Below are 21,952 nucleotides of genomic sequence, written 5' to 3'. Positions count from 1 at the left end.
GGTGACCCACCCTGACCTGAACTGACCTTTCTCACCAGGGCCCAGGGGACCAACAGTCAGATGGACGGAACCTGGACCGGAGACTGGCAGAGGGACGGCATGCCGGACGGCAGGAACTTCACCGTCAGTGGCGGCCTCTTTACCCAACCCCACGCTCTTAGCCAGACCTCGCCGTTCAATGTCGCACTTTCGCTCACTTCATCACTTACTTGATGTCAAAATCTCAGCGTCATTTATGTGGGCAGGTATAAAATGGCGGCCTTTTTACCCAACCCCACGCTCCTAGCCAGACCTCGCCGTTTAATGCCGCACCTTCGCTCACTTCATCACTTACTTGATGTCAAAATCTCAGCGTCATTTATATGGGCAGGTATAAAATGGCGGCCTTTTTACCCGACCCCACGCTCCTAGCCAGACCTCGCCTTTCAGTTTCACGCCTTCGCTTCCTTCATCACTTACCTGATGTCAGAATCTCAGCGTTATTTATGTGGGCAGGTATAAAATGGCGGCCTTTTTACCCGACCCCACGCTCCTAGCCAGACCTCGCCTTTCAATTTCACGCCTTCGCTTCCTTCATCACTTACCTGATGTCAGAATCTCAGCGTTATTTATGTGGGCAGGTATAAAATGGCGGCCTTTTTACCCGACCCCACGCTCCTAGCCAGACCTCGCCGTTTAATGTCGCACCTTCGCTCACTTCATCACTTACTTGATGTCAGAATCTCAGCGTCATTTATGTGGGCAGGTACAGTAGATTACGGATGTCACACGGAGTGTCTGCTCCCTCGACCACCTCTCCCTTTACGTCCTGTCGTCCATCCATCCGTTCGTCGATGGTCCTCCCCTTGCGGGCATAGTGGACTGCTCCTTGCCTTGACATGAGACCTCAGTGGCCCGCGGAGCGCGTGGTTCAAAGCAGCAAGTGCCTTGGCATAAACAATAAATATGCTGTGAGCTACATTGGAGACGAAACAACATCGCTCTACATCACCATTTTGTTTGTTGCCGCTTGGTCGTGACCGCGTTGTACTGCATAGTTCGATCAGCAAACCATCAGTAATGAAGCAAACACAAATGGTGTCCTCCGCACAACATTTATGTCCCTGGCCTCCATTTTGCGCCGCGAAGCTTTGCCACGGCGGCGCCGGCAACATCTTCCGGTGCCAAGCCATGCCGCGATGCTTCCAGGTGCATTCGATCCACAACCTGCAGTTCCACAGCGCCACCTTTATGAGGATGCTGGTGCACCAGCGCATGATGGAGGCCTGCAGTGACGTCATGGGCACACAGAACATCCTGCTGCACCACACCAAGGCGCACGTGAAGCCGCCGGGCCGCGGCTCGCCGTACCCTATGCACCAGGTCAGGCCGGCGACACGGAGGGCCGGCCGGCGAGCGACGAGGGGGACATGTTGGAGAAGGCTCTGTATTAGCTGTCGTCCTCGTGTTGGCTCTGGCGATGTTTTGTTAGCCGGAGGCGGAATCATAGTTTTGTTACCACACGTCACATCATCGGCATATCAGTTTTTTATTGACAATGCGTGGTTCCCAAACCCGGCGCATTTTGACGGCACAGTCTTATCACTGACGTCTAATCGAGCGTCATACCGAGGGGCCAAAGCGCACGTAACCGGCCACGCATGTCGCGCGCTGCAAAACCTCATGGTGCATACAAACGGTAACACTGCCATCTCTGGGTCGTCAGGATTACCACTACTTTCCCTTTCGCCACGACTCAATGGTGGCCGTGTTCATCCACCTGGACGACTCGGACGTGGAGAACGGCTGTCTGGCCGTGTACCCGGGCTCCCACAAGCTGGGGCCGCAGAAGGACTGCAGTTCTGACCCCGGCTTTCACCACCTGGACCAGGTCCGTCGAGCAGAGGCGACTAAAGCGCAGCTGCACTGAACTGTCTATAATTTTTTATTTGGTGTAATCTGCCGACTGGTGATCTCTCGATTGGTGTGTCCAGATGTCGCACACGGCACGTTGCACGCCCATCTGAGGCGAATAGAACATATGGCGTTCAGTACATAATGCGCGGAACGAAACGCAAGTGACCCAACTTCGCGCGTGCATCCCACTTCACCGACCAGGCATTGTAGGCAAGGCTTATTTTGTACGAGTGAAGTAGAGGAGCAGCTTCACGAATTTAATACCAGCTTGTAAACGAGCTACGGTGTTCTGGAACTGAGTACTCAAAGCTCCGTTTCCCTCCAGAAATTCATCCTGTTATTCTTCCCCTCGGTCCGCCAGCTTACGCATGCCCCGAAGGCAGCACAAGGCATGTCACGTGACATTCGCCGACGTCCCGCGTCTGGTCGCATCGGCACCACGTGACCGCCACGCCTTCGTCCCGCCAGGAGCAGTTTCCGCTGTCGAAGGCGTCAGCACTGGAGGGCCGCCGGGGTCAGGTGGCCATCTTCTCCTACCTGCTGATCCACGGCAGCTACCCCAACCTCTCGGAGCGCACTCGGCGCATGCTACTCGTCCAGGTCAGAGCATGGGATGCACGGGCGTTTGTAGAACTTCACAATGGGTGGGGGTGGGGGGGGGGGGGGGCAAAATAAAAAAGTGGTCACTGAAAACCGGGCTTAGTGCGTTAGCGCGCGAAATTGCTTGTAGGGCGTAAAATAACACCGGATAGTCTCGATCTGCCTTATTTTAGTATCTGCCTCGAATGTTGAATTCCAACATTAACTCTAGCACGTAATAATGCATGCAAGAAGTCTGATACGGCGGGAGAGGCGCACACCCCCGGAAGCCACAATGTGGATGTGCTCCTAAAGTAGCGAGTTAACACACACGATGTGGGGGTGGGGGGGGGGGGGGCTCACAATAAAAAAGTGGTCACTGAAAACCGGGCTTAGTGCGTTAGCGCGCGAAATTGCTTGTAGGGCGTAAAATAACACCGGATAGTCTCGATCTGCCTTATTTTAGTATCTGCCTCGAATGTTGAATTCCAACATTAACTCTAGCACGTAATAATGCATGCAAGAAGTCTGATACGGCGGGAGAGGCGCACACCTCCGGAAGCCACAATGTGGATGTGCTCCTAAAGTAGCGAGTTAACGCACAGGATGTCCGCGTGACGCATGGCTTCGCCCAGTGCCTGCCACAACTGGGCTCGATTCCCGGGCGCGATCCCCGTCGATTTCGACGCGGCGTATCCCAATGGAGCTGGCGCGAGCTGGGTTCCGGATGAAACTCGCGCTGTCTTGTCCGTCGTGTTTTTTCTTCCGGCAGAAATGATCTGTGTTCCACGTGCCCCGTGCCCAGGTTCAGCTGCCGCCCACGACCGCACCACCAGCTCTGCGCGTGTCGTGACGCAGCTGTCCGTCGCGTCTCAGGCGGCGTCCGTCACGTAACACCGATGCGCATTCCGCTGCACGTGACGTGTGTTAGGGCCCAGCCTTCGCCTGACGGCCGCTGCGTTTCAGCTGATGGCGGCCGAGGACGAGCCGCTGAAGATGATGCACGTCTCGCCGGGCCAGGGCCTCTGTCTGCTGGGCACCAACAGCCGCGCAGACACAGACATCAGGCGCAGACACCAGCCGGCCGAGGCGACAGACTGAGCGGCCTGGGGCGGGCTCGGGCGGACTGAGGCGGCGCTCAGTCTGAGGCGACGTTCAGTCTGAGGCGGTGCTCAGTCTGAGGCGGTGCTCAGTCTGAGGCGGCGCTCAAGCTAAGGTGGCACTCAAGCTGAGGCGACGTTTAGTCTGAGGCGGCGCTCAGTCTGTGACGGCGCTCAATCTGGGGCGGCGCCCAAGCTGAGGCAGCGCTCAGGCTGAGGTGGCGCTCAGGCTGAGGTGGCGCTCAGTCTGAGGCGGCGCTCAGGCTGAGGCGGCGCTCAGGCTGAGGCGGCGCTCAGGCTGAGGCGGCGCTCAGGCAGAGGCGGCGCTCAGTCTGAGGTGCCCGTCGGACCGAGGTCGAGGTGTCAGCGGTAGAGAGAGGCGGAGTGAGCGAGTCTAGCCAGGACTGACGGACTACGCCGCCGCTGGGCGGGGGAAATCGAGCCATCCTGGCCGCACTTGTGAGCCTGGTCCAACGTTAGCATCAGAGTGAGTTTCTGAAGTCTGGTTGGCGGCGGATGGCTCCAATGTTAGCTTTGTGTCTGGAGCGCTCTCAGTTACACAGCTGTTGGAGATAGTCCCTTAGTCCATGGGATTTCCCGTAGCCTGTGATTGGCTCCGAATCTGGGGAATTGTCTCGCACATCATAAAGTCGAGGTCAGCCCTTTGACCATTTGCAGGCTGAGATTTTCCCGGAGTTGACCATCGCTTACGTCGAGCGGTATTCCTCTGACCTGAAGTACCAATGCTAAGTCCGAGAAAACTTGTCAAACTTTTCCCCTGAGCCAATGACGCTCATGAATTTGTGTTCAGCTTCTATATTTAGTTGGTTTTTAAGTCTTTTTACTTGTTGTCTGGGCGTATATAATGACGCGCCAGGATCTTCATGTTAGCAGTCGCCCTAGCTGACCAGACTCTGCGTCTTCTTGCCTTACAACTAGTGGTATCATTGAATCGTGCTCGCGTATCAAACCACATGGTGTGCCGTAGTCATCGAGACCCGATAGAACCACAGGTTCAAATGGCTGAAAATAGCAAATTGTGAATCAATTGGCTGATGTTCACTGCCTGTTGTGAGGCGGCATTCATTGGGGAGAGAGACGTGTGACCTTAGGTTAATACCATTAGCAGGTGCAGCAACCATGTAACCAGCGCCGTGTGCCCACTGTCTTGTGGTGCCATGAGATGGTCTTGAGTCTCAGTCCATTGGACGCCACATACACTGCTCAACGATATGTTTAGACGCCTTCGACTGTGCTGTGCGAAGTGTATGGGGTTATTGTGCCCCTAAGCAATATATGCTACCACCGAGCTTGCCAAGCGTTGAAGACCACTGGGCGCCTGTAAAACCCGAGCTTGCCACACGTTGAAGACCACTGGGCGCCTGTAAAACCCGAGCTTGCCACGCGTTGAAGACCACTGGGCGCCTGTAAAATCCGAGCCTGTAGAATCCGAGCTTGTCACGCGTTGAAGACCACTGAGCGCCCGTAAAACCCGAGCTTGCCACGCGTTGCAGACCACTGGGCGCCTGTAAAACCCGAGCTTGCCACGCGTTGAGGACCACTGGGCGCTTGTAAAACCCGAGCTTGCCACGCGTTGAGGACCACTGGGCGCCTGTAAAACCCGAGCTTGCCACGCGTTGAGGACCACTGGACGCCTATAAGACAGTCGTTGGAGTTTCTCTCGGACTAACGCCGGAACCAAGCCGCAGAACCAAGCGTGGGGGGCTTGAGATGCGCTGGTTGATTTCAGCGTGGCGCGCGAGTCAACTGGTCCAACGTCTAGTTGCACATGCCGTGGTTGGAGCAGCGTCCCGGTTTGGAAAGCCTGGGCGCTACAGGCGGCTTTCCCAGCAGGACAGAATCTGCTATGCCCTGTTTTGGCGTGGTTTGTGCACGCTTTTTACCGTTATTTTCGAAGCTGTAATGCCAACGGATAAACACAAGCGGCAACCCTCTACGTGCTGCAATGTAAATCATGGGCTGCTCAGTACGTGCTGGCAGCAGTGGAGGTGTCATGATGCACATTTTAACCAGAATTGAATGATGCAACCCACCTAACGCCATGAGCGCTCACAACCTGGTGCAACCTGGTGCAAACACAACGCGCGGGTACCGACGCGCCGAGTCACGTGCCGACAGCTGCGGACGCCTCTGCGCCTGTCCATTTACTCCTCACCGCTTCCACACTTACACGCCTCTGCGCCTGTCCATTTACTCCTCACCGCTTCCACACTTACACGCCTCTGCGCCTGTACATTACTCCTCACCGCTTCCACACAATTGCGCGCATTGCCTCATGACGCTGTTATTTTGCTGGACAAATAATAATTGTGTGCCAAATTCCGATGAGCGCCCCTTCATTGTATATGCAGCGCTCGCGCTCCTGGGAGGGCGACCTTGTTTATATAGATCCAAACAGAGGAGGGTGCCGACGCCCGGTCTCCCGCACAAGAAATAGTAGTGTGTAGAGACACGGTAGCGACGGTGCGCGCTGAGTGCGGACACAAAACCGAAATCCCAAGAGAGCGAAGTTCGCGGGTGACGCATCCTTATTGGCGTCCGCACGCGAGTGCAAACATAGTGCACGCAAACAAGCGTAACTCTGAAGATGTGGATGTGTGTGCTCGTCGTCGTGGCAACCGCTGGGTTCTGTCCGGCGGTGGCCGGTGCTCGCGAGCACGCGGGGGGCACGTCCAAGGTCCGTCTGCATCGCAAGCTGGCAAACATCGTGCGCGACGACTTCCTCAGTTTTGCCATCGACGATGGCATTGCCAAGAAGGACTGGGAGCACCTGGACCTAAGGTGAGGGTGGCCTTGTGAGAACGGCAAGTGTGAGAACCTCTTGTGAGAACCGCAGATGTGAGAACCTCTTGTGAGAACGGCAGGTGTGAGAATCTTTTGTGAGAACCGCAGGTGTGAAAACCTCTCGTGAGAACGGCAGGTGTGAGAATCTCTTGTGAGAACGGCAGGTATGAGAACCTCTTGTGAGAACGGCAGGTGTGAGAACCTCTTGTGAGAACTGCAGGCGGACGCGACGCCATATGCTTGTGGGGTCTAGAGAACGCATCGCGCCCGTCTAAAACGCCGTAGCGTAACCGTCTTACAGCAAAACCGTTGTTACAGCATACATTGCTGGTTTATTGAACATAAGCTTGGTGACCGTAGTGTCCTGATCCAGGACATTCTAACCCGATTTTAAAAGTATTTGTGGATTAAAAGTGTCTACCTAGCGTGTATCCGCGTATAGAAGCATAATTGAAGCTTGACGACGCATAATGCGTAGAAGCATACACTGCGACCCAGATGGGCACTAGTGGCCCCTGGTGCGTGCAAATTCTAAGAGTCCTATGCAATATAGACATAGGACGATTAAATCTGGTTTTTACCACCGGGCACGCTAAGTTATCATTGATCAGCACACGAGGCGCCCGCGCACACCCACGAATGGCCTAGATTGTCGGCAGCGTGAACGTACTGGTTGATGGATGTGCAAGTGACACCAAGTTTCTCAACTTGTCGTTACGCTTCAAAATAACTTCATGCTATGAAGCGAATCTGAACGACATTAACAGCTTAACGCGGCACGAAGTACGGTGCGTTAGCTCAATCTCGGTTGTTGCCCTTTGAGACCGGGCCGTGACATTTCTGTACCTTATTTCCAGCTCCGAGAGACTGAAGTCCCTCGTCCGAGGACTCCTCCCGGCCGTCCTCCGCTTCGGAGGAACCCAGGCGGACTGCTTGATCTTTCAGCAGGACGTCAGCCTCTTCAGGGGCACCGCCAAGTGCGCGCCGTTCCAGAAGGAGACCACACCGTTTCAGCTCACCGGTCCGTGCATCATGTAATCTTGGGGTCATCGACGTGATACCGCGGGTGATGTTGAGATAACGTAGAACACATTGAAAAAGAAATAGTTCATATATCGCGCATTTACGGTGAGATTTGGCCGCATGTACGGCATTATGCCGAGAGCTGCATTAATTTGCAATTGCATACGATTACTCAAGTGAATTGAACTGGATGTGCTTGCCATGTATGTGTAAAAATATAATGAAATAGGACACTAATTAGACATGATAAATGTAAATTAACACTAAAATGTCATAATTAGCCACCACTGATCCTACAAACCCACAGCTTCTGCTGGCTTCCGCTGCGCAGTGCGTGAGTGTGCGTGTAAACGCTTCAGATCCAATGAGACCCCCACCCCACACAGCTGAGTCGTGGTCTCAACTCAGCGAGTTCGTCAGCAGCCTGAACCTGACTCTGCTGTTTGACCTGAACGCACTGCTGCGGGACCCGGACGGTCGCTGGAACGGCACCAACGCCGGGAAGGTGGTCAGCACGCTGGCGGAGGAGGGACTGAGCGTCGTCTGGCAGCTGGGCAACGGTGAGGGATGGGGGACGCCGCGCGAGCGAGCACCAGCGAACCATCCTCGAGTCGGGAGGCCGCCGCGGCTCGTGCGGCGGGTCCGCGAGCTCAGCTGCTTCGGCCGGCCGGGACGCTTGCGTTGCGCGCCCGCCGCCGTTGGGGGAAGTCAGCGAGAGGCCTGGATTGGGTAGAATCTTGGTGTGCCTTAGTCAGAGCGTGTTCGGCAGCGATCGGCCGTTTCGGAGCTATGGAGGGTAACACTATGGGTCTCACCGCGCGCAGTGCCCGACGTCGGGATCGTGCTAGCGCTCGGTCAGCCAGGGTGGCAGTGGGGTGAACTTGTAGCTGACGGCTGCAGCAAGCCGGCGCTGAGGCGGGGGTGCAGGGCACTTTTGATGAAGCGCTGAATAAGGACGATGGGCAAATAATAGGACCTGGGAAAAAGGCCATGGCGCTGCATGACCTACTGCAATAGATGCCCCCAAAACCCGTAATTTGTAGCAAGACCTCTAAAGATGGCTCCATGTATCATCCGGGTAGCTGGTATGAAATTACGAGTTTTGCGTTGTTTATCTTGAAAAATCGCTTTAACCTATCACGTTGGCTCCAATAAGGTGTTAAATTGCGTCAACGTAAGTTCTCAGGACCGGCCTTGGCCGCATCTGCACGACCCGACGCCAGACAAACCGCGATCTCACAGCGGCCGCTCTGACGAATCCGATCTTCCCCAGAGCCCAACAGCTACCAGCACAAGTTCAACTACTCCGTGGCGCCGGAGACGCTGGCTGCTGACTTCCTACGGCTGCGTCAGCTGTTGGGACCCGCCGCCCAGCTGGTGGGACCAGACGTGAACCGACCCAAGGTCAAGGGTCAGCTGGAGCAGCAGCCGGTCGACATGCCCGCCCAGCTGTACCTGCAGGGGTTCCTGCCCACCGCCGGAGCGGCGCTAAACGCCGTGACCTTTCACCAGTGAGTCTGAGAGCAACGCGCGTTGGCGGAGAGCTGCAAATACAAAACGTCTTCAAACGGATCAAAGACAGATAACAGATAATACGGTGCTTAATGATGTCGCGTCATACAATCCTTTATTCCATTCAAGGTTTATGATTGCTTTGGATTTGCGAAAAAAAGCTTGATGACCTTGGCAGCGAACACGGTTATCGTATTCGCGTCTGATCCGGACATTTGCCAATGGGCATATCAGCTAAACGGCCGATCGACAGCCCAAACCCCGTCGCGCTATTTCCAGCCACGTCCCCTGCAAAGTCGCGCCTCTTCCCCCGCCTCCCCAGATACTACTTCGACGGCCGCACCGCCACCGTCGCCGACTTCACCGACCTGCGCCACCTAGCGGTGCTGCAGCGCCAAATCGCGGCCGTGCGCCGCGTGGCCGCTGGTGCTGCCATCTGGCTGTCGGAGACGGGCAGCGCCTGGGGCGGCGGCGCGCCCGGGCTGAGTGACGCCTACCTGGCCGGCTTCCTCTGGCTGGACAAGCTGGGGGTGGCGGCGCGGCAGGGCGTCCAGCTGGTGGTGCGCCAGGCGCTCTACGGCGGACACTACGGCCTGCTTAACGCCGAGATGAGGCCCAACCCGGTACGCTGGAGTAAGGAGATGAGGGGTCGGGGGAGAGGACCGATTGGAGCTGGTGTAACGAGGCTGGCTATCAACGCTCTCGGTGTGGTGGAAGAGCTCGCCACGGGGGGGGGGGGGGGCGGATCTCGCACGTCGGCGGAGGGGATGGGGTTGTCCGGTAGTATTCAACTAGGAAAATTCCGCTAGTCGCGACAACTAGGAATTTCAATAAACAGGACAATTGAAGTGGTGACCGTATAAGCAGCGTAAATTGTAAAACCCATATCACAATCTGTATCCGTGGGAACATCGCGAAATCAGTAATCCGTTCAGCGCGTTCGGTCGCCAAAATTCACAGCGGCTCTGGTCCTCAAGAGACGAGACTGTCCCGCAGATCCCTGGCGACACCTTACCGTCGTTGCAGGATTACTGGCTGTCGTACCTGTACAAGCTGGTGATGGGGCCACGGGTGCTCAAAGTCCGAGTGTCGGGACCCGAGACGGTGCGGATGTACTGCCACTGCGGACACCGGTACCTGCCTCACGGTACGCTGTACTGCGGTACCGCGGTACACCGACCCGGTCCGAACTTGTGCCGCAAATCTCCGCTTGACTGGAGAACGTGACAAAATGTCTCAATACTCCCATGGTCCCACAAACGATTTATTTTCACCAACAGCACATCGAATACGTTAAGAAGCAGACCACCTGCCCCATTACATGTAGCCTCAAAAGGGGCGCAGCCAAAGCCTTGGTGAAGGGGGCACAGGGTTAACAAAGTAGCGCCTGGTAGTAAAAGGCCCCCTCCTAAAAAAGTCGCCGGATATGGCCCAGTTGTTATTGAGGACATGCTTTTATTGCATTTATATATATATATATATATATATATATATATATATATATATATGTGTGTGTACAAACGTGTGTATATTTTTACCTTCCATAACTGGAATATATGAGGCCAGACGTCACCATGAGACCATTTTTGCCTCCGGATCCCTTCATTTTACAATGGTCTAGTGAACTCTTTTCAAACCGACTGAACTCAGAAACTTGTCAAAATTATTGTACGGCTTGTACAGAGATAGTAGGGTTTCCACGAATGTAGTTTAAAGACCAAAATTGACTCACAATTTGTGTTAACGTGGTTTGTTAACGTTAATTTGTTAATTTGTTTTAAAGTAATTTGTGTTAACGTGGTTTGGCTATGTTTGTCCGCATATATTCATCATTCAGTCAGAACTGACCAGTGGTACGAATTATATAACGTAGTTTTGAGCATGCGCGCTCGCATATCTTGAAACAAAAAGCTACGCCAGGCGTTGCAGTCTCCTAGGGCCGCACAACGTTGGTCCCGCGGCTAACATTAGCCTGTGCCCAACAGGTGAACGAAAATGGTGATGCCCTTGAAAGAAGTACTTTTGAAAACTTTTGGACACCACATCATACACTGAGGGATATTCTTGGCGCATATTTCACCTGTGCGGTTTTAGATTTATGACAATGACGTACTGGTCTTTACAGCACCGCGAAGTGGTGCGGGAATCTGGCGGTGGAACTGGTAGAGAAAAGGTAAAATCTTTATTCTCCGTGTTCCTGTAACTGTTAATCTGTCAGGAGGACAACTTCAAAGCTGTCAAAAAAAATTCGCCCAGTGTAATTTTTGAGCAGTACGAATTAATCTTCAAAAACATTCACCAACAGTATGTTACAATGGTCGTCGTTGCGCACTCGCCACCCGCCCCCTGGCGTTACTTGCAGTGGCCAACGCCGTTCGGTTTTACGAAAACTGTGACCCAAGCCATCGCTATCCTCGCTTTCCAAGATTGCGACGTGCCATTGTGGCTCTATGACACACTCGGCTGCTGGGGCTGTACAGGGCCCCAGATCAGTGTAAAACACTGGCCCAGCTTTGCAGCTTGGCAAGTGGGTCCTCAGGCCCATACCGATACTGAGCCGACTATGTGGTATGGTGGTGCCTGGCGGGCATATAGGCTATATCGGCTCAGGAGGTCTCCGATCGGCGCAAAGGGCCCTCTGACCGTTATTTTATGGTCCGTCTCCGCAGTTCGGGCCCCTGAATAAGACTCCGATCAGCCCTCCATGCCTTTGGGCCTTTGATCGTCGGGCCCGGCGGCCCTCCGTGCCCTGAGAGCCTACTCGAACAATGCCTCTGGCCGACTCGGGCTCCTCGACAACATAGGACCCCTGCTAGGCGCTGTGGGGCCCTGAACAATGTAAATCGTGGCCCCGGCTTTGTCCCTGGTTGCGAAAGGGGCCACAGGGCCATGCCGCCACGGAACCGACTGCGCATAATTGGTGGTGTTTGACCGAAATATAGGCCCTTATCGACTCAGCGGGCCCCTGATCAGCGCGCAGGGCCCTCTGGCTGGCATTGGAGTGTTCGGCAATGCGGGCTGGGACCCCTGAATGAGACCTTCGACTGGCCTTTCGGGCTCCTCGGGCTCTTAATAGTACGTTCCGAAAGGCCCCTCAAGTCCATCAAAATCTGAGGGGTGGGGGGGGGGGCGAGGGCATGTGCCTCCTGTGCCCCCTGCCTACGCTGCTAATTCCCAAGGTGCTGAAACGTTCAGTGTCGGTATCCATTTGCAATGTTCGTTAATGCCCTTAGCTCGCCTAGGCCAGCGAACTAGTCCTGAGTATTTATCTCAAAGGGTGAGCGAAATTATCCGTGACAACTGACCGCATATGACGCAGATTCCGTGTCTTGCTTTACCTTGAACCTGGGTAACGCGCCCGAGAAGGTACGCCTGGACAGCAGCATGCAGGAGGGAGGCATCCAATACATGCTGACTCCCCCCAACGGCAACTTGACCTCAAGGTAAGGACCGATTGGCGAACACGCCCCCTGGCTGTTTGGCACGTGTCTCGGCTCCACTTCTGGGCGCAGAAACACCTCACCGAAAATGTCGAGAACTTTATATATATATATATATATATATATATATATATATATATATATATATATATATATATATGGCCAGGGTTTGAGCCCGATTTTTGCGAACATTGCGGTTAGTGGATGACCTCATTATAGGTTGTGTCAAGCGTGAATGGTCAGTTACTACGCTTCCGGTACCACTGGTGCAAAGTATTTGTGTTACAACCTCAGACTTTGTCTCCAATCACCATTTATCCTTCGTCGGTGCTTGCAACGTAACCATTCTGTCACCCTCGCTTGGATTTCGTACCTCATCAGTTCCCCCGATTTACCATATTTTGAAATTTATAATCTAATTACATTTATCTGCGACCACCGCTATGGCTCTGCCTCGACCTGCGCCGTCTCCGCCGCAGGGGTATCCTGTGTAACGGCCAGCTGCTGCAGCTGGAGCAGGACCGGCTGCCGGCGATGCCCGTCGCCCTGCTGGAGCCGTCAACGTCACTGACGCTGCCCGCCTACAGCATGGCCTTCCAAGTGTTCCGGCGGGCCGCGCCGCGCTCCTGCCTGCTGGAGGTCTGAGGAGCGCGGCCGCCGGCAGCGACGGCGCCGAGGCCGCTGGGGGTAAGGCATGGAGCCGTGGGGAGCGGAGCAGAGGATCTGGCAGTGCGGGTTTCACAGCGAACAGCGGAGGGCGAATGGCTACTGACTCTGAACTGAGGTTAGACTGAAGCCTCAGGTATAGCTTTGACTGGATCTTATGGAAGTATCGCAGACTGAGGGCCAGTCTGATGTTGGAAGATTATGCGAATCCGTCGTCAAGGTTCAGGTCCACGGTCTCGGTCATCACAATACCCACGCGCACGGGACCACGTTGAAGTCCGAGCAGTGACGCGACGTCTCGCGAGACCGTCTCACCAGCGCGCGTCTCACCAAGAGGCGTTTCCTTCAGCCGCACAACAGTCGTGCTCGCGAGCGTTTCACGCGTGGTCTGCGGCCCGCGCGTCGGTCGCCGCGGCCGCCAACTGACGTCTATTCCGTTCACTCCGCCCTGGTGAGTAACGCTGCAGCAGCGTCGCAGTCGCTGAGGCGGCAGATCCACCAGCTTTGACACTGTTAAGGCGTGGCGTCAAGGTCCCGATGGTGTGTTGCCTCTGCCCGCGCGCACAATCCGTACCAATCGCCGCTGCAGCAGAGCTCCCAACACGGCCGACACGCCGCTGTTTTTGTCAGATGCACCTCCGGCTGGTGCTGAGGCCGTTCTATGATACCGCTGGCTATGTGAGCTCCCAGGGGGGTGCCTCGCTCCTGTCACTGCCCGTCGGGTCGTGGACGGAGGTCGGAGCCTGGCTGAGGCCCAGCAGCCTCCAGGCGAGGGAGGGGAGGTGTGTGTGTGTGTGTGCTAACGGGAACAATCCGGCCAGTCGCTGACGGCGCGGAGATGCGTGATAACGATCCCGCCTTGCTTGTTGATAACTGCTCGCTGTGAGACCCGAGCTGTTCATTCTCAAATACCGTCTCCTGAAAACATGCATACGCCAATACAGTTTTATGTAAAGATGACATGATTGCACTTGCACTGGAGTACACGCTTGAGCACAGCATAACTTCATATCAGAACTGGGATCGCCAGCAGCGCGCCATCAGCGGACCAATACGCATCCGGGACCGGGAGCGAGGCATCGCGTAAGCGGTGTGTAATGCGGACCGCACAGGCGCCGGTCGACGGCACTGTCACGGCATCAGCTCATCACAAGCGGGTGAGATGCCGAGGCCGTTAAAACGAGGCTCGCATCTCTCACACACACATCGTGCCTCCCTTCAAACCTGTCCGCCCCCGTCGCGCTGCCCCCCCCCCTCTCCGGCTCCCCACCCTGTTTTCCCATGCCGCGCCCCCAGCCCCTCCCACAGCCCGGTGTCATACCCCCGTCTCGCCTGCCGCCCCCTCCTCGCGCCCTGTGCCGCGCCCCTCTCCCTTCCGCCGCGTGGCGCCCACGAAACCGACCGCCACCACGTACACCTCGGCCGAGTCCGTGCGGCTGGCGGCCGGCTTCAGCGTCCGCACCCGCGTAAAAAACGGCGCCAAACTGTCGGTGAGCCGCCGCTCGCCACCGCCGGCCCACAGCTTCACCAGCAGCGCGCCGTTCGGCGCCAGCTGACGCAGCGCGAACTGCGCCACCGCGTAGCCGAGCGCCAGGATGCGGTCGTGGTCGAGCTGGCGCACGCCGCTGGCGCGCGGCGCCATGTCGCTGAGCACGAGCGTCGGCGGGGCGGGGAGGAGCGCCAGCAAGCGGCGCTGCGTCTCGGTGGCGGTGAAGTCGCCCTGGAGGTGGATGGCTGGAGGGAGCGGCTGCACGGTGAGCAGGTCCACGCCCACCACGGTGCCCACCGGCCGATCCGCATCTGAGAACGGGACGGCGCCGTGGGTCAGGCTTTGAAAACGCGGAGAGAGGTAGCTCAGAGGACACCAGGGCACGACAGAACGACGGGCTGCAAAATACATTCCATTTGAGATGGGGACGTATCATATAAGCAAGCTTCTTTTTAGCAAGTCTGTTCAGAAAGAGATCGGAGAACGCGGAACGCTATAAAATTTTTGACAGCCAGCCAGGATTGGGGAAGGATTGGGGCAAGGCAATCACCGAGTAAATCACTTCAGTCATGCCACGCGATCAGGTCGGTTTCCTCTGACTACCGGCGGTGGAGCAGAAGCCGCTTTCCAACGCCATCGCCGGCAAAACCGGCCCCTTACCAACCGTCACAAAAAACATGCAGCAACATCGGCCATTTACCAACCGTTACAAAAGCATGCGACAGGCCGAGGCAGGTCAATGGAGGTGGAAGTCGATGAACAGCCACCAGCCTGATGTTCGCCCAAAAATGACAGAACAAACTGACAACTGCCGTGACTTGTGCCGCCAACCGTCCACTCATTTCGCACAAGCGCAAAGCCGAAGACCGGTGACGCGGCGGCGGCCGTCACCGTCGGCGGATGAGCCTCACCGCGTCCGTCGGCGTTCACCGCCCGCAGCGCCACCTGGGACCAGGCGCCGGGCGCGGCGCCGCACTCCACCACCACGCCTCCGGGCCTCATCAGCTCCACGCGGCCGGCAATCTCCAGCAGCTTGTACGCCGAGCGGGCCCTGCCGGGTCAGGTCAGGTCACGAGAGGTCAGCAGATGAGAACTACCGCCGCTGGCACGGGTTACACGCGCTACAAAGACTGGAAGGGGCGGAGGTCGCAGGTCACGGGGCGGGTAACAATGATGGGCTGATAGGTAATCAGCCGGGGGCATGCTACACAAGAAGATAACGGGCGCCTGAGTCCAGTGTACCTCAGTGACAGACGCTGCTTGGCTGTACATGTTGTGTGAGTGGAGTGACTATTGGTTGACCAGAGTGTGTGGTCATGTCAGAGCCTGCTCTGAACCAAAACATGGCTGGATGTTAAGGCTGGAAAGATGGAGAAAAGCAAAGACATGGAGGACAATTAACTGACACACATGATGAACACCTGCGTCCATCTACAGCCAATCCAAGGCACTGTAGCTGAGATGCACATTAGTGGGCGATGTGGGATGAAATGCAAGTCATTAGCAGCAGCTTATAGATGACATCATGGGCAATGTGAGATGAAATGAAAGCCAGCAGCAGCAGCTTGTAGACAGCACCAAACATCACACAAGTTAATACACGATGAAGGGACATGTAAGACTCATACCCGACAAATGGAGGATACCTGTGCGTGGCATACATAAATGGGAAACACCAGATAGGGAGATGAAACAGTACCTGTAGTTCTCCAGCTTGGCCTTTTTCACATATGGGTCGTTCATTTGTCGAATGAGCCATTCCTGTGAACTTTTGCCTCTGCCTTTAAGATCATTTGGAATCCTCTTCAGAACGGCCGCTGACGACGAAAATGTTCGGCAGCGACAGTAAAACACTGAGCCCATCATGCATCCGTCCTGTAAAGAGGCACACACGTGCTTTGAATCATGCTTTTTGAAACAAGTTGTCAAATTTCAAATTTTCATGACAGCAGTGGCATGCTACAAAGGCTTGCTGCAGATCGTGACGGCATCCATAAGCCAATCCATCAGCCAGCCCCAAGGGCTGAGGTGCCCGACCTGATCCGATGGGAACCGGAGCGAATGATCCGATCCGATGGGGATCCGTAGCTCCAGAAAATGAATGAGAATGGTGGTTACAATGAAAGAAAACATAGTAAACTGAATTATTTGGTTGATTATAACTAAATTTTTACATTATGCTTATTCCTGTTATCTAAATTTGTCATACCACCTTAACTAGTGAGTACCAGGGATTCTTCTCTGCATTAATCAAAAAATCATACTAGATGATCACTTCCAAATTGTTTACAATACTATTCCCGTGCTGTTCCTGGTGAGTATATCCGGAAGTACCCATAAGCACATTAAGGATGACACAGACATTAAGCATACATGGGATCACCAGAAAAGTTGACACTTCAGATATGTGGCACAGGGCAAAGTGGGTGCTGTATCTATGTCTTCCAGGCCCGTTGGAAGCATCCGCTCAAGTAAATGCATCCTGAAAGCACCCTTCCTGCTCATGTTCTGTTGTGCTTATGTATTTAACGCGTGGGCACAATTGGGGTGGTGCTTGCCACCAGCACAGTCAGATGCAGGTAAGAAAAAAATACAATAAAAAACTATGAAAATTTTGGCCCTTCCTATTCGCTGTGGCAATGGTGGGCAGCTCAGCTTGAGTCAGACCCTGTATACGAATCGCTGGACCCTGGCACCGCTGCACTGGGCCACATTGGTATAGGCCCCGCAACTTCATGGGTTTTATTTCAGAGTGATCCAGTTTCATAAGTTATGCATCCATTACATTTAAATGCATCTGCAGAGCAAACTGATATAAACATTTGTGACCTACCCTTACGCCACTGATATAAAACTACGTGGTAACCATAGATATTTCGAAAATAAGTGCGTTAGTAGCTGAAACAGGAGCGCCATATTTGTAAACACATCCTTGAACAGATAAAGCGAAAATGACATGTTCTCGACATGCGACATCGACAGCGACATGACATGACTCAATGCTACTAATTTTTCCCCCGAACAAGAACGCGGCCGCTATTGCTCGATCTTGACTCACAATGCTTTCATTGGGCAAAAGCAAAACCAATCAGGCTGAAGGCTGCTAGTCCTTATCTCTCTCCTTTCGATTCTTTGCAAAGGAGAATTTAATTGGATGTTAGGTGCCCAGAATTAAGAAACACGGTAATCCCGATTCAGCTGCATCTCTCAAGGCTCGACATCCACCTGAAAATTATGAATAAGGCATCAAGTTTTGCTCCATTCAGGGGGAAACGGTACCCGTCAGCGTACAAGTAAACTCGGCCAGTTGCTAAATGATGGCCAGAAGCCCTGAATTATGTAATATTTAAAACACCAGCGATATCGGTTATGTCAAAACTGAGACTCGCCCCAAAATGCTTCTAGACGCACTGTTCACCTCGAGACCAACCCCTCCCGGCCCTCCTGGTTTACGCCCGTGCCGCGCCGGCGGCAGCATTCAGTGCAGATGTAGCTCCGACTTGCCGGCACTCCGTCGGCTCGCGCTGGAGTTCGACCGTGACGTGCCTCGGTGGTGGAGATCAACGGAGGTGGGCGCGGCTCCAAGGCATCCGGCGGCTCGTACGAGTGACAAAGCTACCGGGACGTGCGCTCCAGCCACAGCCGCTTCTAACATGGTAGGGGGGCTGAGTGTCGGTGTCTGCTGAACGTGGCCCTCATTGCGTGCTGGCCCATCAGTTCGACAGGGCGGCGCGCTGGGGTGATTGCTGCTGATCTCGTTTTGTCACAGGGTCTTACGATGCTTGGGCCGTCTTGGTGTCTTCTCTGTGGATTGGTCGCGAGGTGGGAGTCCCTACGTGCAGAGCAGGTTGTAAGGGAGTAGTGATGTTGTTTCGCCTCCCCTCATTGCGGGCTTGCCGAGCAGTTCGCCAGGCAATCTCCTGCTTTCCTGGTTTCCTGGTTCTGGTCTGGTGCCGTGCCGGCACGCGGAAAGGCGGCTCCAGGGCGTCGCCCGAGGGGGACCTTCGACAGTTTCTCGCATGTCCAGACAAGTTGGCACCATTTCCTGATCCTCATGGTCTCTGGTAGAAGTTTCATGCCGGGATTTAATGTCTAAGGCGACCAAACACGATCACCCAGACTCCATATGTCCCAATTCTGCCAACTGGGGCAGAGCTAGGGACTAAATGACTGACCAAAGGTGTTCCAAGCATGTGAGACCGGCCCACGCAAAACAGTATCCTAAAATGCAGCCCTGGTCAACAACCTACTCTTTCTAGAACATGGTGGCACTTGGTCAGGCCCATGGTCACCAAAAATAACCAAAACCTCTGAGATAATTTTGTGTCATATGTGCTGAGCCAGGAGACCAAACACTACCAAACCTTTACCATATGATGCTCCTCAGTTAAAAACCTATCCTTTTCAACATGTGGCGGCCTCGATTCAGATCAAAGGTTACCAGAAGTCTGCCATCAAAAGGTGAAACCCCTTATGTTCATTTTTGGCCATTTTGCATTTTTTAAAGAAGTCCTTGATTCATCTTCTCCAGCTGAAGTGTTCATTTAAACCATTTTTGAAAACATCACAACCTTTGCCAAAAAAATGCTAAAAGTTTTGGAAGATTTTAATCTATGGCATAGATAACCAAATTCAGCTTGAGAAGACGACATGAATGATGTAAAGCACACAAAATGGCCAATAATAAACTACAATGTCTGACTTTGGGCAGCAGGAATATCCCTGAATGCAAGGATTAGATACAGATGATATCAATCAACAAACATGTAGATAATCCTTTCCTCCTCTGACCCCCCACAAGGAACCACTACACCCCACGCCAACTCCCCGTGATCTCGCAGGAGCCACTTCGCTTACTCTGACTCCCTCTGATCTTCCAGGAGACGCTGAAGCCTACTTTAGTGGCTGCTACCGGGTTCGACGCCACAGCCGACGCGCTGAACCTGCGCGATGCCATGAAGGGCCTCGGTAAGCCACCAGCTGTGCCGTGACGTCACACCACTGTCACGTGGGCATGTCACCGTGTGGTGGGTGTCATGGCAGTGTCACATGATGACATACTATTGGCATGCAGTGTCACGTCCTTATTGCGCGATGCCCCGCTTCTGTCTGGGGCGTTACGCCACCGCCACGTGACGTAACGCTACTGTCACATGAATTCATGTTCACGTGACGTCACCACTATCTTGTGACGTCATCTCACTGTCACTTGATGTAATTACACCGCCATGACGTCACGTCTCTGTCTCGTGCAATTTGTGAGGAACGCTGACGTGCTGTGTGAGAAAATGTCTCGAGAACTGCAGAAATCGTCTCGAAACTGCCAGAAAGTGTGAACCGAAAGCTAGTACCGGCGTGCATGAAGTTGAAACGTTTGCAAACCTGGTTACGTTCGACTGGAGAAATGTGCAACTGTACACAATGCTGTGGGAATGCGGTTTTGTGGATGCCATTTCACCACTATTTTACGACCCTATTCCGTTTGCTATCTAAGTTACAGTGCTACGATGTCACGTTGTGGCAGTGTTTTCCGTATCGAAGGAAATGCATCACTGTGTCAGCATCTAGTTGCAGTTGGTCACTGTAGATTCATTAAACGTGTTGGCTTCCCGAGCCTGATGATCATTTGGCTTGAATGTACCAAAGTTGTCAGCATTGTGTTGATCATCCCTATACTTTGCAATGCCTCAAGCTTTGTTGCATGATTTGTCTGGAGGACGAAACATCACCACGGGGTCCCTGGCTATCCGTTTGGGGAATCCAACACCCATGCGTGATTCACGAGCAGCCATCGACTCAGCGTGCCTCGCTCAGCGTGCCCTCCTCCGCCGCAGGGACGGACGAGGACCGGATCATCGACGTACTGACCCACCGGAGCAGCCTGCAGCGGGCCGAGATCGCCGCCAAGTACAAGGTCGCCTACGAGAAGGACCTGGAGGAGGCCTTCAAGTCGGAGCTTCATGGTGACTTTGAGCGGGTGTGCCGGTGGGAGGGGTCAGCGCCGGGGGTGTGCCGGATGGTTGTAGCGGTGAGGGAGCGGTCGGCACCGGGTGGGGGTGGTGTCGGTGAGGGAGGGGTCGGCACCGGGGGGTGTGTCGGTGAGGGAGCGGTCGGCACCGGCGGGTGTGTCGGTGGGGAGCGGTTGGCGCCGGGTGGGTGTGCCGTAAGGAAGGGGTCGGCGCCGGGTGGGTGTACCGGTAAGGAAGGGTCGGCGCCGGGTGGGTGTGCGAGGAAGGGGGTCGGCGCCGGGTGGGTGTACCGGTAAGGAAGGGGTCGGCGCCGGGCGGGTGTGTGGTAGGGAGGGGTCGGCCGGGTGGGTGTGCGGGTGAGGGAGCGGTGGGCGCCGGGTGGGTGTGCCGGTAAGGAAGGGGTCAACGCCGGACGGGTGTGCCAGTGGGGGAGCGGTCGGCGCCGGGTAGATGCGGAGAGGTGCAGCAGGGGTGTGGGCCGTGGATATCCCCCCAGGTGTTCGGGGTGTGTTCAGTACGTAAACTCGAAGTACGTTCCCGCTCCCCAAGTCGTGCAATGCGTCGGTAAAATCCGTGTAGTGTGTTCTGGCTTATCGATCGACGGCTTCAGGGGAAGCTGGTGTGCGATGTAGAAATGTGCTGAAAGTAGGTCAGTTCGTGCATGAGCTGTAAGTGCGACTGTGATCGTTTTTTGGCTTCGCGGATGACGGCTGATGGCATGTGCATGATGTCCTGTGTCAGGTGCTTCCCATCTGTTACGACCTCACAAGGCTGCGGACAGGGCTCCCAGGTGTGCGGCGCGCTCAGCTGACCTGTATTCTGTACAGATTGATGACCCAGTGACCAGCCGTGTGCTCATGTGCATGGTGCTCCAGTGACCTGGCCTGTGTTCCAGGTCGTAATGATCCATTGTTACGTGACTTGATGTACGCCGGGCGCTCGGAGCTGACAGCCGAGTGCCCTGACGACAGGTACATGGTGCGCCCGCTGACGACGCTGCTGGCCGAGGAGCTGCACCGCGCCATGGACCGGCCGGGCACCAAGGAGGGTGTCCTGGTGGAGATCCTCTGCTCGCGCAGCAACGCTGAGATCAGGCACATCAGCATGGAGAGTACCACAAACGTGAGCAGGCGTGCCAGAGTACCGTGGGTACGCGGAGGGAGTACAGGCGTGCATGGAGTACCATGGCGTAAGCACAGGGCCACAGGAGCGTGCACAAGTACTGTTAGTGTTGATCAAACTTATTGCGTGTGCGTTTCAGTGCCGGAGCACTTGTGTGATCATGTGCCATGTTTGCGGTGTTGTCATGCGGGACCATGTGTATAGTAACCAGAATTGCCAGCGGGTGCTATTGTCCTTAAGATGCATTGACACTCTGGGCTTGTTTTGGCAGAGTAGGTTCGAAGTAGGGGGTGATGTGCAACAGCTCACACGAGCTTGCTTTTGTCCCTGCTTGCACCTCGCTAGTTCTGC

At 54.9% G+C, this 21,952-nt stretch overlaps 4 protein-coding genes across 4 annotated transcripts in view; 3 read left to right on the top strand and 1 right to left on the bottom strand.

The window, feature by feature from the left end:
* The first annotated feature begins 37 nt into the window (after positions 1–37).
* Positions 38–4,876, top strand: LOC119095398 (putative alpha-ketoglutarate-dependent hypophosphite dioxygenase). The gene is made up of 5 exons (XM_037218246.1): positions 38–123; positions 1,189–1,362; positions 1,706–1,870; positions 2,365–2,496; positions 3,442–4,876. Exons 1-5 carry the CDS (start codon positions 61–63, stop codon positions 3,574–3,576), a joined length of 669 nt encoding a protein of 222 aa, XP_037074141.1. The 5' UTR covers positions 38–60; the 3' UTR covers positions 3,577–4,876.
* Positions 4,877–6,089: 1,213 nt separating this feature from the next.
* Positions 6,090–13,430, top strand: LOC119095397 (heparanase). Its single transcript, XM_037218245.1, has 8 exons — positions 6,090–6,377; positions 7,238–7,401; positions 7,790–7,963; positions 8,677–8,914; positions 9,238–9,538; positions 9,942–10,062; positions 12,235–12,358; positions 12,835–13,430. Exons 1-8 carry the CDS (start codon positions 6,184–6,186, stop codon positions 12,998–13,000), a joined length of 1,482 nt encoding a protein of 493 aa, XP_037074140.1. The 5' UTR covers positions 6,090–6,183; the 3' UTR covers positions 13,001–13,430.
* A 906-nt stretch (positions 13,431–14,336) lies between these two features.
* LOC119095091 (rRNA methyltransferase 2, mitochondrial) lies at positions 14,337–17,384 on the bottom strand. Its single transcript, XM_037217982.1, has 4 exons — positions 17,344–17,384; positions 16,210–16,385; positions 15,422–15,561; positions 14,337–14,821 (listed from the first exon to the last, which is right to left on the bottom strand). Exons 2-4 carry the CDS (start codon positions 16,374–16,376, stop codon positions 14,337–14,339), a joined length of 792 nt encoding a protein of 263 aa, XP_037073877.1. The 5' UTR covers positions 16,377–16,385; positions 17,344–17,384.
* Positions 17,385–18,017: 633 nt separating this feature from the next.
* LOC119095090 (annexin A4-like) overlaps positions 18,018–21,952 on the top strand; it is a 5,360-nt gene continuing 1,425 nt past the window's right edge. Inside the window, exons 1-4 of the mRNA XM_037217981.1 lie at positions 18,018–18,166; positions 19,391–19,478; positions 20,345–20,495; positions 21,451–21,601. Coding sequence (XP_037073876.1) covers positions 18,164–18,166; positions 19,391–19,478; positions 20,345–20,495; positions 21,451–21,601 — 393 coding nt within the window. The 5' untranslated portion in view covers positions 18,018–18,163. The remainder of the gene's footprint in view (positions 18,167–19,390; positions 19,479–20,344; positions 20,496–21,450; positions 21,602–21,952) is intronic.

Source organism: Pollicipes pollicipes, unplaced genomic scaffold (assembly GCF_011947565.3).
Source record: "Pollicipes pollicipes isolate AB1234 unplaced genomic scaffold, Ppol_2.1 Scaffold_4219;HRSCAF=4965_pilon_pilon_pilon, whole genome shotgun sequence".
Lineage (NCBI taxonomy): Eukaryota > Metazoa > Arthropoda > Thecostraca > Pollicipedomorpha > Pollicipedidae > Pollicipes > Pollicipes pollicipes.
The sequence above is the reverse complement of the archived record's forward strand: the minus strand, read 5'-3'. Positions and strand labels throughout refer to the sequence as shown.

Excerpts from the sequence above, each read along its gene's own strand:
- LOC119095398 (XM_037218246.1), top strand. The coding sequence starts at position 61 with ATGGACGGAACCTGGACCGGAGACTGGCAGAGGGACGGCATGCCGGAC. Across the intron at positions 1,871-2,364 it reads GCTTTCACCACCTGGACCAG|GAGCAGTTTCCGCTGTCGAA; the intron begins GTCCGTCGAGCA and ends TCGTCCCGCCAG. Across the intron at positions 2,497-3,441 it reads GGCGCATGCTACTCGTCCAG|CTGATGGCGGCCGAGGACGA; the intron begins GTCAGAGCATGG and ends GCTGCGTTTCAG.
- LOC119095091 (XM_037217982.1), bottom strand. The coding sequence starts at position 16,376 with ATGATGGGCTCAGTGTTTTACTGTCGCTGCCGAACATTTTCGTCGTCA. Across the intron at positions 15,562-16,209 it reads GCCAAGCTGGAGAACTACAG|GGCCCGCTCGGCGTACAAGC; the intron begins GTACTGTTTCAT and ends CTGACCCGGCAG. Across the intron at positions 14,822-15,421 it reads GGTGAACGCCGACGGACGCG|ATGCGGATCGGCCGGTGGGC; the intron begins GTGAGGCTCATC and ends TCCCGTTCTCAG.
- LOC119095397 (XM_037218245.1), top strand. The coding sequence starts at position 6,184 with ATGTGGATGTGTGTGCTCGTCGTCGTGGCAACCGCTGGGTTCTGTCCG. Across the intron at positions 8,915-9,237 it reads AACGCCGTGACCTTTCACCA|ATACTACTTCGACGGCCGCA; the intron begins GTGAGTCTGAGA and ends CCGCCTCCCCAG. Across the intron at positions 9,539-9,941 it reads CCGAGATGAGGCCCAACCCG|GATTACTGGCTGTCGTACCT; the intron begins GTACGCTGGAGT and ends CCGTCGTTGCAG.